Source organism: Anser anser, assembly GCF_964211835.1.
Source record: "Anser anser genome assembly, chromosome: Z".
Taxonomy (NCBI): domain Eukaryota; kingdom Metazoa; phylum Chordata; class Aves; order Anseriformes; family Anatidae; genus Anser; species Anser anser.
This window is the reverse complement of record NC_139723.1, coordinates 49,725,951-49,739,113: the sequence shown is the minus strand read 5'-3', so window position 1 is coordinate 49,739,113 and position 13,163 is coordinate 49,725,951. Positions and strand designations below refer to the sequence as shown.

The window sequence follows — 13,163 nt, the reverse complement described above, 5'->3', positions numbered from 1 at the left end:
CTGGCATAATTTTTACAGAATTAGAAGCAGATTGCAAGCATGCGTGGCTTGGTTACTTGCTACTTTATGTCAGGGCAAAAAGGGACATAGATTGGATGGAAGGTCAGTTGCATTTTTCTGGGAGTGCTGCCTGTCTTGCATGGGAAATAGTAGAGTACTAATCCTCAGGAATAAGTGGGAAGTGGGGAAGATGATATCCTTTCCTCCTCTCCTGAGGTGTCTTCTGAAGTGGCATTCTGGCTTATTGCAAAAATAAACTCTCTCGTGAATTTTTCTGGGTATATACACTCACAGGCAGTGCTGTGATACTGTATCTGTTGGCAGATCTTCTGAATGCATTATTCATTACTCATTGCTCAGAAACACATCCTCCAAAGTGAAGAAATGAATTCTGCATCGTCTCTGCTGGAATTAAAAGGGAATGGCATTCTTCCTGTTCTTTTATAAATTCTTCATCTCTTTCATTCTGAGAAATCCTTGCATGGATTATTTTATCCTTCAGTTTTGCTATATGCAGCTCACTAGCTTCATCCTGCAAGCTGCTGGGAGAAGCACAAGGGAGTGCTGTGACTCAGCACAGCATGGTCGGAGAAGGGCTGCACTCCTCTGAATTCTGCTGACAGAGAATGGAAACAGTCAGTTTTAACCCTGTGAAATCCTACTCTTGCTTTTATAGCCCATTACACATTTGGTAGGGCATTATGGCATATAGGTGTTTATTTTATAGCACTAAATAGGTGTGTGTAGCAGTAGAGCTGTTCTTATACACTCTGGAAGTAGCTGATACCTGCTCTTTTGGCTAGGTTTGGAATGTCTCAGTTACATGCACCAGAAAATGAAAAATCAAGACATCCGTAGGCATACCATACCATTCTGTGATTACCTGAGGCATTCTCAAGAGGTAAGACCTAAGATTACACATCCTAGTCCATAGATTTGTCTGTTTTGAGACTAGGATAGCTCTGCTGACCTCTGTGGACTTGTAACTATAGGTTATTTGTCGCGAAATACCTCTTGAGACACGAGAAACTTTCCTGTATGCTGCCACTGTGCTTGTGTGTGAGTAAATGAATAATTTAAGAGCTGCTAACACTCTATGAAGATTATTGAAGTAGGATATTAAATTATTGAGTCATGGAGTGGTTTTGAGTATGAAGAAAGTGGCCAGAAACAAAGTATGTGTTGATGTTTCACTATGCAGTAAGTGAGCACCCATCTTTGTCTTGAACTTGTGGGCAGAACTGGTCTGCACAGTGAAAAGATTTTTGGAAAGTTAGCTGCATAGTTCGTAAGCAGTCACACAGAGATAGTTATTTCTTGCAAAGTGTTAAACACTGATAATAATTTCAAAGCTTGGATTTCTTAACCTCTGATTTATAAACACCTTGCCTTATGATTCATCAGAATTAATTTGCAGCTTAATAACATAAAGGCCCTCCGCCTATGTAAATCAACATATGCCCCTTGAATTTAATGGAGCTAGACCAATTTATATGTCCTGAAGACTGTGGGCAGGAAGCTGCTCTGTAGAAAATTCTGTCTGTTTTTAAATGGTGTGGCTAATAGAAGGAAATGCATCTTTCACTATGTTGTGTAGGAGCTTCTCAGAGGCATGTCAGAAAATTAACAAGGAATAAATTGAGAAAAGGAACTGTTAAATAATCTTTTCCTCTTCCATTTCAACAGCACCCACTCTTGCTTGTTTTACTTATAGCACTTGATTTTTGAAACAATGATGTCTAACAGCCTAGCTTATTTTTCACTGTAGTAGTGTGAGTTGCTTTTTTAAAAAGGGAACGAAAATAAAACAGATAGTTTCAGATCTGATATTCTGAGTGGCATAGAATTTGAATCCCAAATACTTGTGAAGACTGCTCAAATCGTAATTAAAAAATGATTTTTTTTTTTTGTGTGTGTGTGAAAGAGGTCAGAGATAAAAATAGAAATAACTTTGCTAATTATGTATTCTGCAAAACCTGGGTTGGGAGATTCCATCAATAAATCTTTAAAATGTGAAACACAGAGTCAGACAAGCAAAAATAAAGGTACAGTCAGGAAAACTGCATGAAAAGATGAAGTAATCTGATGCTTCAAAATTTATATTAAGGTTTCTTGCTTAAAATTCAAGGGTAGGATTTTTAAAGCCTGCAGAAATATTCCATTGATTACAGTGGGATCAGAATTAGGCAGGAACTGGTCACCTCAAGAACACTAGCTTCAAATCATTTAATCTTCTAAGATATAGTTTCCAATGCCCACTGAATGTTTGTGCCTTCTCTTAAGTACTGTCTGGATTATAAGGTTATGTCTGGGTTATGACATCTCAACAATACATACATTGTTGAGATATTATGATATTGCTGCATATAACTGCTCATTGTGGGTTAACATATATTTTGAGTTAAAGAATTATAATACTTCTCAGATTTACCCAGGAGGGTAAATGGGTATCAGGGAGCAAAGCAAGGATGTGTCTGAGGTTTCTGTTTTGTTAAAGATATTTTTCATCTGCAAAGCAATCTACATGATGAAAACATGAGTGAATTCTGAAATAAAAAAAAATTGAGAATTAAGTCTCAGAAAATATTCAAAGCTGAATTTTGGTTAGTTTATCTTTAGTCTTTGTCTTCTTCAAACTTTTGATTTGAGCTCTGCTTCCTTTGAGGATTGAAATCTGACTTTTCTTTTCAGAAGAATAATCCCGTCTCTGACTAGCACTTTAGGAGGATCTTGCAAATGGCAGGCTGACCCAATTTTTCGTAATAGGGTTGGAAGATCATTTGACTACTTCTCTAACTACAAGACCTGGAAAATATTTGATCTAAATATCCCTGGAGAACTGCTTAATGTGTTGCCTTCTTCTATTATAGAGGTTTAGGGTGCATTTTATTTCCAACAGCTGTAAAGCTTATTGCTAAATTGGAATTTACTAATACAAAGAGGGTTCCCATAATATTTTCAGTATTAGAAGACCTTTAACATGCTTTGTAACTACACTGAGATACAGCTCTGATACAGCTAACTATTTTATTCAGTTATATACAGACAACATGAAAAACTGCAGTATGAGCAAATTGTTATTGCATTTTACTATAGATATGGCAATGCTGTGATTCTCCTGTCAGTGGGATTATTCATGTTAACAATAAGAGTATCAATAAATGTTTTCAAGATTTTACATTTTTTAATTGTTTGGTGAGTATGTGACAGCGATATACAGATTTATACCAGTAAAAGTATCTCTCTTCTCTATAGGATTTGAGTAATAGCATGTCTGGAAGCACACAGAGAAATAATCTGAGAAACTCCTCGTACGTATCATTAACATATTAAGATATTCATCACATGCTTTTAGAAAGAGACTTCTGTACTTTCTGCTGTACTTTCTGCAACTTTCCACTTCAGTTCTGTAATATACTTAGAATGGGAAATTGAGGTCAAATGAGGAGTTAAGACAATTTAGTCTGTTTTGGTTTCTTTAAATGAAGGCATATTGATGGAAGTAAAATAGATCCATTCAAAGGAAATGTATAATTTTAGGTGGAATGGACACTCCTTTTTATTCTAACAATATCAAATTTTCTAATTCAATCACTAAGATTACCATAGTGTCTTTAACTATACTATCTAGTAAGCATGAGTTGCATATGATTTTGCTGTGCAAATTGCATATTTCCATTATTAGTAATTAAAATCCTAGCAGCTCGTGAAACATTCTCTCATTCTGTGATTAATCTCTTTTGTACTGAGTTTACATATTTACAAAATATTTACTTAGTTTTTATAATCAGTTTTCAATAGTTATTAAGCTTTTATTATATATATTGAAATTATACTGTTTTCAAATGTGTTTTCAATGTTGCTTTTTTATTTTTATTTTTTACGGCTTGATTGATCATTAGCTTAATATTGGGGGTAATTTATTTCATCCAGTACTGTCTCTCTGTTCCTTCTTTCTTATTTTCATCAATTTCTTGTATGTTTCCCTTACTGAGTAATGCTGTTGATGTAATAAATAAAATGTACTAGAAAACTGTCACATCCCATGTGATTTCACCATGGGAGGAGGGAGAAAGATACTGTGTTTTTTACCCATCCTGTTTTTTTTTTTTTTTTTTTTTAATCCAGTAGCCAAACTACATACTTACTAGCAGGATTTACAGGCTTTTGGGTAGCTTGATTCTGTAAGTCTGAGTCTGTTGAGTGAGTCTGTTGCCTTCAGTGGTATGTTAGGTGAATCATATCCAGTGTCTTCTCAAACAAAGGTACCTTTAATGTTAACGTTAACGTTTGCAGCCTTGTTAATCCAAAAGACCAACTGTTTAAAAAGTCACCTTTTATGCAAGCAATGGCATGTGTAGCTCTGAATACATCTCAGCATTGATTCACATGGTTTGAAAAATGAACAATTGTGTACGTGATTGAAGGTCTTTAGCTGATATTGTTACTGCATTGTAAATGACATGAACAGCAGTGCAGAACTGCAAAAGGAGTTCAACATACAGCAGAGAAAGGAACGTGCAGAAAAACGTGGCTGTTCTTTGGTAACTGAAATTTATTTGCTAATTGTTGCAATGAACAAAATTTCACTGCAGGTTATTTTGTTTTATGATTGCTTATCAAAATTTAGTTTTGCCTTCATATAGATCATACCTCTTTGATATATGATATACTATATATAGTTTAATTACAGGAATTTTGGAGTAAAATATCAAATGTTTGTTTTTAAACAGGTTGAGAGCTTCAGAAGGACCTGACAGTAAGTTTTTGGTTGCTTGCCACACCTTTTAATTCCTCTCTGCAAATTCCACTTTGACAATTCAGAAGTACATAATCCAAAAGAAAATTAATTTACTATAGTTGGATAGTTAAAAGAAACGTTATATTTGTTTCATACATTGGTTATAAAATCTTATTTTGAAACGTAAGATTTATTTTTATTTATTTATTTATTTATTTATTATTATTCTTTTTTTCGTGAGGACATGTTTTCCTCATGGTAGCTGTAAAATCTTGAAAGAAAAATATCTATTTTTACTCAAGTCTGTCCTGCAATGATGTCCTTTTCAGGAGAAATAAACTTTAAAAAAAATTAATCACTGGCAGTGTGAGAGAAGCCTGAGTTAAAGCTGTGTCTATGCCTGAGGATAGATTATGGTATACAATTTCTAATGTATGCTTGATTTTTTGAATTCCAGTTTGGTGTAGTTCCTCTACAACAAGTTGGTGAAGCAGGTGAAGCACTGAACTTATTATGAAATAGCCAATAAAGAAATTCAAGTTCATAATGAGGAGTGACTCTGTTCCAAAGCAGCTAGTTCACTTCACTTGTATTTATTGCCTATTAGTCTGTCTTCGGACAGATTTAGCTATAACAGGTTGAACAGTGGAACGTTTATCTCTTGTTTGAAGCTAGCTGTGATACAGAAGCATATCACTCTTAGGCTTGTCTCCCCTGTATGTGTGGTCTCTCTGGGTCAGGCTGTGCACAAACGGTGGCACTGCTGCAGGTGTGGGATGTCGTTGGGCTGTTCTCCGGAGTGCACCCTTGGTTTGATTAAAACATGATTTTCCCATCCTCAAAAGGAATAAGTTGGCCCCCAGTCTACTTCTCATGCTTCTCATCTGACAAGGCAGAAAATGTGATAAAACTACTTGGGTCCTTCAGGAAAGAGAGCAAAAGGGACCTCTAATCACCAAGAGCACTGGTTGGAAATGCTGATCATTCCCCCAGGATCTGTTTGTGTTTTTCATATAAGATCTCTTCCACTGGGGAAGGAAACCTAGTAAATAAAGTAGACCAACAAGAAGAGTGTAATTTTCAAATGGTTTGATGAAGATTCAGTTCCAATTATCTCATTTTTCAGAATTATATTAAATATATAAATATAAAATATTATAGCATTCTTTTTTTTTTTTTTTTTTTTTTTCCAACCTGGCATTTCAAAGGATTTCTTTCCAATATAATAAAGTAATTTAATCTGATCAATGGAAACATGCCTATTAATCTTGGTTTTATTAAAAAGAATTTTTATAAAACAAAGATTTTTGGACCAAATCTGATCTGGCTGTGCCTGCTATGTATGTAACCACAGAAATTGTTTGTCTGTTTATAATTTAACAGCATTTTAGATGTCATGGGTTAATGAATCAGTATTATTGTAACTTTGTTGTAATAGTACAGTTAATGGAATGCTTAATGACTAAGGATGGACTTGGTAAAATCATGCCTTTGGGAGACTGTGAAGCATGATGGACAGTAAAATGCTTTTAATATCCCAGAGGTGTAATTGGCTCAGAGAAGCTACATGTCCTTGAGGTTAATATTGCTGGTTTCCCACCATTTCCCTGAATAAATAAGTCATCTGGCTGTATTGCACCGACTGAAATCTGCTGATATACTGTACATTACAACACAGTTAAAGCCTATTAGTAATTCTCCTCTTCAGAATGCTCAGACAGTAATTCTGAATAATTTGTTTCATGGCAAACCCTGGGATGGAAGGAATTCAAAAACCATGCATTTATCTCTGCTATAATAATTAACATAATGATCCTTTAAACATTATTTCAGATATCTTTGCCTGCTTGAAAACATCTCAAGATCTGCACCACCATTACTCAGGTAAGCAGGAGGCACCAGTATGATAGCTGAGTAGTTTAACAAATTTAAAAGAACATTAGTTCTTCCCTTGTCATTCTCTGTGATTTTCACTTTGAAGAGTTGCACAACTGCCCACTGCTAAGAAGGTGGTGTATTAATTCAGGCCTAATACTGCAGTGAGGAAATTATGAATTATTTTCTTGCTAATTGCTCCATTCCAGGTATTTGTGGCAAATACAGAGCAGAATATAGATAATTGCTTTCAAAATATCAGAGGAAACAATGAACAGAGCTCTGATTCCCAGGGGGGCCAGTAGAGGCACTCATTTGTTTATAGCTGTCATTTCCCCTCACACCTCCCACATCCTCTTTTGTACTTTCTGGAGTTGGTTTCTTCAGTTAATTGGTCCTGTACTACTTAATCTGTGTTTATATACCTATGAACTCATGGAAATTTGGCAGGGAATAAATCATTTGGATGCTAATTGCCCACAATCCTGTCTTTTCCTAAACTGAATATGCAGAGATTTTCCCACAAGCTTGGGTTTCATATATATATATTTTTTTTTCCCAGAGGAGAGCTGTGCACAGCATACCAGTAGATGTCTCTATTGCCTGCATGGCTTCGTCTCCTTTCAAAGGAAGCATAGGGTAAACCAGAAGCATTAGCAGCCTCATGACGTTCAAAAAGCTATGTCGTTTTCAATGGGAATAACACCTCTTGGTTTGTAATCAGTGTACAGGAGTAATTTCTCTGACATGGTGGCATTGTTGCAATGACTAATTTGTTTCTTGTCAGGCATGTTATTTGAGACTGGGAGGACTTTTTAGTGCAGGTGACAATCTAATTTACATTAAAAGCTGACAAAGATCTCTAGATGTTTCCAGTATAGGTGTATAGGTGTTCTTATATCAGAAAGATCAGAATAGAATGTAGTCAACAGAACCCACACTTTAATACTAAAAATCTGTGCCATATACTGCTTATACTTTATTTTTGCTATCATGTTTTGCAGACAACTACAGTTCTGTCTCTCTGCACACCCAAAAGAGCTCGAGTTTTGCCTCAAATTTAGCAGCTGGTGCAAGTTGCTTTCACATTGCTTCCCAAGGCTCTGCAGTGAGCAATGAAAGGGTCTGACAGACAGCACAGCTCTGGCAGCTCCCCTGTTCACATCCTTTTCCCTGCTATGCAGTAATTTAGTGACTGTGTCACTTTAGTGATGCATCAAGGCAGGACCTTGATTTTCAGTCTATGCATCAAAAACTGTTCAGGTATATTAATCAATGCCTATCATATTTCGAATATGTAAACAGAGTCTGAGATAGAGGTCTCTCAGTTGAGCACCCTAATTCAAGGGTTGGCATGTCAGGGGTCCCCTTTGCTCTCTCCATCTGGGCTAATTAAACTCTAATTTCTGCTTGGAGATTTTTATCAAAAAGGGCGAGCTCTGGAAGCTTGTATATAAGCTCTGGAAGTCAGCCAGACTTACAAACTTTTTGGTTGCTGTTCAAAGAAACACAGCTAAGGTAGTATATGGGTTTCCTCCTTGTTCTAGTCTTAATCTCTTTGAGGTTTACTCCTCACCTCTCTCCCACTTTGCAATAACTGAGTCATTGTGAAGGCAAATCCATAAATATTTAGTTGGCACTCTGAGTTTTGAAGGTGTTTGACTGAGAAATAAGCTCCCTGTTAAGAAGGTATAATAATGTTAATTAGGTTGTTTGGCGTGGAGCCCAGATGAAGAAGCTATACTCTGCGTAGGGCAAGCCTGGATTTCCCTGCAAAGTCTTGCTAAAACCCGAGGCACTTCAGAGCCTGACAGAGACAGATAGTGAGGGCAGCTGAGGCCAATGCATCTCAGTGGCACAGTTCAAATGTCACTGCATTGGAGCCAGCAGGAAGAGAAAGCAGAAGCAGCCCTTGGTGAAAGGAGGATGAAGACCAGAAGCAGTCCTTCTAGCTAGGGTGCAAAGTGCTTGTTCCACAGCCTGTTTTCTTGGAAGACAGGAACTAATGGACAGGGAAAAGAGTGGTAGCTGATGCTTGTGAGATACCATGGGCATGCAAAGGAGAGTTGCTGGCTAGGTAGAACTTCTCAAATAGCAATCAGAAGATCTGACAGAGAACCACACTGTAGCTTGCTTGGCTTTGTACGCTACAGTAGAGCACTGTCAGATATTTTTGAAAGTCAGTCAGCTTGTTTATTCAGTATGGCAATGAAATCTGTCTTGTTTGCAGCTGTTGAAAGAAACAACTTAATGAGACTTGCTCAGACCATTCCATTTACACCAGTCCAGCTCTTTGGTGAGTACTGACCTCCTGCTTATGTTTTTTTTTTTCTTGGTTGGTTGTTTTTTTTTTTCTTTGTAAATAGTCCATGCATTATTTTTTAAAGATTGCGTTTGAGACATTTTCTTGAATTAATTTCAGTAATTCTTCTTTTCTAAAGAAATGAACCAGGATAGAATTATATTCATGCAGTATTTTAGGAAATTCTCATGGTTATCTGGTCCAGCTCCCTGAGAGGCCAATTCATATCAGGTTGCTGAGGACCTGTCCAGTTGTGTTTTGAATATATCTATAAACAGAGTTTCCACAGCCTCTCTGGACAACCTGTTTCAGTGTTTGACTGCTTCACTGTAAACTCTTTTTCTTTTTCATTGGAGTTTCCCTTGCTGCAGCTTGTATCTGTTAGCATTCATGTGATTACTGTGGACCTCATAAAGGAGTCTAACTCCATCTTCTCTGTAACCTCTCATTAGGTAGTTGAAGACAGCAATAAAATTTCCCTAAGATTTATATATGCATTCTCTCTCTCTCAGATATATGTGTAGGGTATCTTGTCAGGAATAAAACCATGTATTTGTTGAAAGGGCAGAAGACTTGTAGTGTTCCAAGTAAAAAAGAACTGTGGTATAACAGAAGAGTGGTAGAGAGTAATATATAAAATCATTTGGAAGAGTTTTGAAATTAGTGTGCTGTATTGGTTTACAGCAGCAGAAGCTCTGTCTCTAGACATTTGAGATCTAGGTGCGTTTTCTTCAATGGGTAGAATATTTTGTCTCACAGCAACTAATTGCTGATACTTGCTGCATCGTAGGATTTCTTGGGACCAGATTGCTGCAGATAATTAATATAGCTATGAGCATATTGAACATTCTAATCTTTCAAGCTCCCAGGAGATACCTTTCTAGGTATTAAATTGTCAAAAGATAATAAAATGAAGAATTAATATAAGATTAAGAAATTTGCCCAGTTATAGTACCTTTATTCAAGTGACTTACTTTTATGTAAAACATTGACTTTTCCATTGCTTTATTTTAAATTAAAATGTTTGCAAAGTATATCATTCATACCAATTCTGTGGTAACTGGTGAAGGTAGGCTCAGGGGCAGGAATGAAATACATTAATTTATCTCTGAATTCAGTTTGCCCTCCCTTATGCTATTGTTTGCTATTTGCAGATGCAGTTACCTCATCCCACTTGCTAATAAAGACCTGTTTCTCCTGAATTCACATTGCAAGTAATGTGAGTTGCAAGAAGAAAAGCCAAGCTTAAAAAAAAAATCTGTTAGTTTACGACTGACAGAAATGTCTCTTGCTTGCACTGCTAGAGAGGAATGCTATTACAGCTATATAGGATAACAGCATGACTGAGTTAAAATTCACCAGATTTATTCTGCTTTCAGAAAAACGTTATTATCAGGAGCAAAATTGAGATCTTTTCAGTACAAATAACATTGGAATCTATAGGAAAAAAAATAAATCTTAATTTACAATGCCAAAGATGTAAATGTCTTGTTAATTTGCTTTTGCTTGTTTTTCTAGGATTCCTTTCTCCAAGGAAAGATCGTGCCCTTTTCAGTCTAATTTTCCTGGCTTATCATGGCCAATTCATTACTTCTGAACAACTTGGCTGTCTGCCTCAAAAAGCGGCAATCTCTAGCCCTTTAATTTTGCAGTCAATAACTATTACGAGCTGTGTGTGTCTGTTTGCCTTGTCTATTTGTTTGTTTTGTTAAGCACAGTTACAAGGAAAATACTGTGAGTGGTGCCTGGGTCTTGATTAACTTAAAACAGATCTTACTAAAAATCCCCCTTCCACACAAGTGCAGAAACAGAGGGAGCCATGCTCAGGATAGTTAATTCACTGGAGATAAAATGATAAACCTTTTTAAATATATATTTTTAAATCTATTTTTTAAACCATTTTAAGTACTTTAAAATTGTGGCAAAAGAGATTGTTTTATGTAGACCAGAATGTTGCTGAGCTTTGTTTGTGTAAAAGGTCTTAAATTGCATAAGGTCTTAAATTCATGTCTGTCTAGAGGCTTAATACAGCTCTCTGGGCCACTCATGTTTTCACAGAGGATCTGTGAAAATAGGTAGTATAAATTTAGGCAGGGAAAACTTTCACAGAAATGAATAGTGTGGTTTACAGAGTTATTTTAAGATACTGAATCAAAATGCAGTTCTCTCCTGTTTCTGCAATGTGTGACTTTTACTGACAAAACTTCCTTTCGTTTAAGCTGGAGAGGAAGTGACTGTCTATCGACTAGAAGAGAGTTCACCTATGAACCTTGATAAAAGCATGTCTTCCTGGTCCCAGCGTGGTATGGCTGCAATGATCCAAGTCTTGTCACGGGAGGAGATGGATGGGGGTCTACGGAGGGCCATGAAGGTCGTTTGTACTTGGTCTGAGAATGATGTATTAAAATTGGGACAAGTATTTATTGTGAAGTCTTTTCTGCCAGAGGTGGTTCAGACTTGGCAAAAGATCTTTCATGATGGCACAGTGTTACATCTCTGCCTGAGGGTGAGTACAGACCTGAAGGGACACTGACTAGTGTAGTTTGACATGCCTTAAATGTTACACTGCTTATATATGAATGTCTTCAGCATGGGTGATGTGTGGTTTGATGTTACCTTCCGGAAAGGAAAAAGGTTTTGAGGGAGATATATCCCCCATTTGTAAATGGTATACAATTGGCTGGTTTTTGTTTGTTTCTTTTTGTCAAATTCATGCTACCTTTCTTCATGATACCAAATGAAAGTGATGCTTATAACATGCTTTTCTTCAGGAGATCCAACAGCAAAGGGCTGCCCAAAAGTTAATTTATACCTTCAATCAAGTGAAGCCTCATACCATTCCCTATACTCCAAGGTAACTTCACTGTCTTGAAGGTTTCGGTGGCAAAGGTTTCTCTTCTCAGCTATGTCCTGGGTCTCATGTAGACTCATTTTCCATAGTGAGTTGAAATAGCAACTGCTTAAGACAGTTGAGTGATAGTTTAATTAAAATACATAGGTATGTAGATATGTAAAGATAAATCAGGGTGGAAGACAACAGTAATGGTAGTGGCTTAAACAAGAGGGTGTTAGTGAAAAAAATTTTCAAGAGACTTAAAAAATTTTGGATTTGTTGACTGTTTCCTGAAATCTGTTTTCTGGTGCATGTTTTTATTTATTTATTTATTTATTTATTTATTTTTAATATTTTTTAATAAGACACATTATGTGATGGATAGTATTTGAATGTGTGCCAAAGGGAAGGGAAGGTAAATGAGGTAGTGGGATGGGTGAACTGTATGTTTTAGAGGGTTGATGTTAGTGAAAGCAGTAGGTCTTTAAAGTATATTTCAATCATGTGTATTCACATATTCAAATGAGAGAAATGCCCATATCTTTAGTAATACTTGAATAACATTAAAGCTTTTTATTAGTAACTGATTGAAATACACATTTTTGAGAAGCAAGCAATTACCCTGCACTCAGTCTGTTCTTAAAGCATTGCATATATCACAGTGTCTTGAGAGCCTCCATGTACAACTGTATTCGTCTGGTAAAACAGATCACAATTTGGGAGTACTTGCTTTGTAAGTACTTATTGTAACTTTTTGCATAAAATTTTACTGTTTCCTTTACATGCTATCTTATGAGCATGACAAGAAACGTCAGGTCTTCAGCTCATAAAAGACCTGAAAATTCAGCAAAGCAGAATAGCTTTCTGCACTAGAAGAGCTTTGTTACATTTTTAGGGTAGATAAGCAGATCTGATGTAGAAAGTGCTGAGACATTATTTCTAACCTGTGCTGATGGAGACTTTTCCTTCTGGTTACCTTCTCTCCCCTTCCATTGGCTGTATCTACAATTGCTTCTTTTCAAATCTGCTCTTCTGAGATGATACAGCCCCATGTTAGTTACAGACTTCCTATTGTCTTGGTGGGTACAGATTTGACGGCAGGATAGTAAAGAAAGACATACCCAGTTTAATGTCACTACTGGGGAAAAAGCAAGCGGCACTGAGCTGTTATGCATTTTCTGTGGTAGCAGTTGGGTGGCCACTGAAAAAGTCTTGGCTCTGTGTAAGCCCTTCTCTGCAACAACTAACTCAGTGGTGTGTTTTCAGCATTATTCTCATCCTAAATCCAAAACACAGCACTGTACCAGCTACCAGGAGGAAAATTATCCCAGACAAAGCCAGGACACAGATTATATTGTTTGCCCATAAACTGTACCTTCTGCTGAAATGCATTGTTTTGATAGTTACCAAAC

The 13,163-nt window shown here is 36.5% G+C and overlaps 1 protein-coding gene across 6 annotated transcripts in view; it reads left to right on the top strand.

The window, feature by feature from the left end:
- LOC310889510 (transient receptor potential cation channel subfamily M member 6-like) overlaps nucleotides 1–13,092 on the top strand; it is an 84,849-nt gene extending 71,757 nt beyond the window's left edge. For all 6 annotated transcript variants that reach the window (XM_083817075.1, XM_083817076.1, XM_083817071.1 and 3 more), the window contains 7 exons: nucleotides 804–901; nucleotides 3,256–3,311; nucleotides 4,734–4,759; nucleotides 6,575–6,625; nucleotides 8,847–8,912; nucleotides 11,138–11,424; nucleotides 11,690–13,092. In XM_083817075.1, coding sequence (XP_083673201.1) covers nucleotides 804–901; nucleotides 3,256–3,311; nucleotides 4,734–4,759; nucleotides 6,575–6,625; nucleotides 8,847–8,912; nucleotides 11,138–11,424; nucleotides 11,690–11,776 — 671 coding nt within the window. In that variant the 3' untranslated portion in view covers nucleotides 11,777–13,092. The remainder of the gene's footprint in view (nucleotides 1–803; nucleotides 902–3,255; nucleotides 3,312–4,733; nucleotides 4,760–6,574; nucleotides 6,626–8,846; nucleotides 8,913–11,137; nucleotides 11,425–11,689) is intronic.
- The last annotated feature ends 71 nt before the right edge of the window (nucleotides 13,093–13,163 follow it).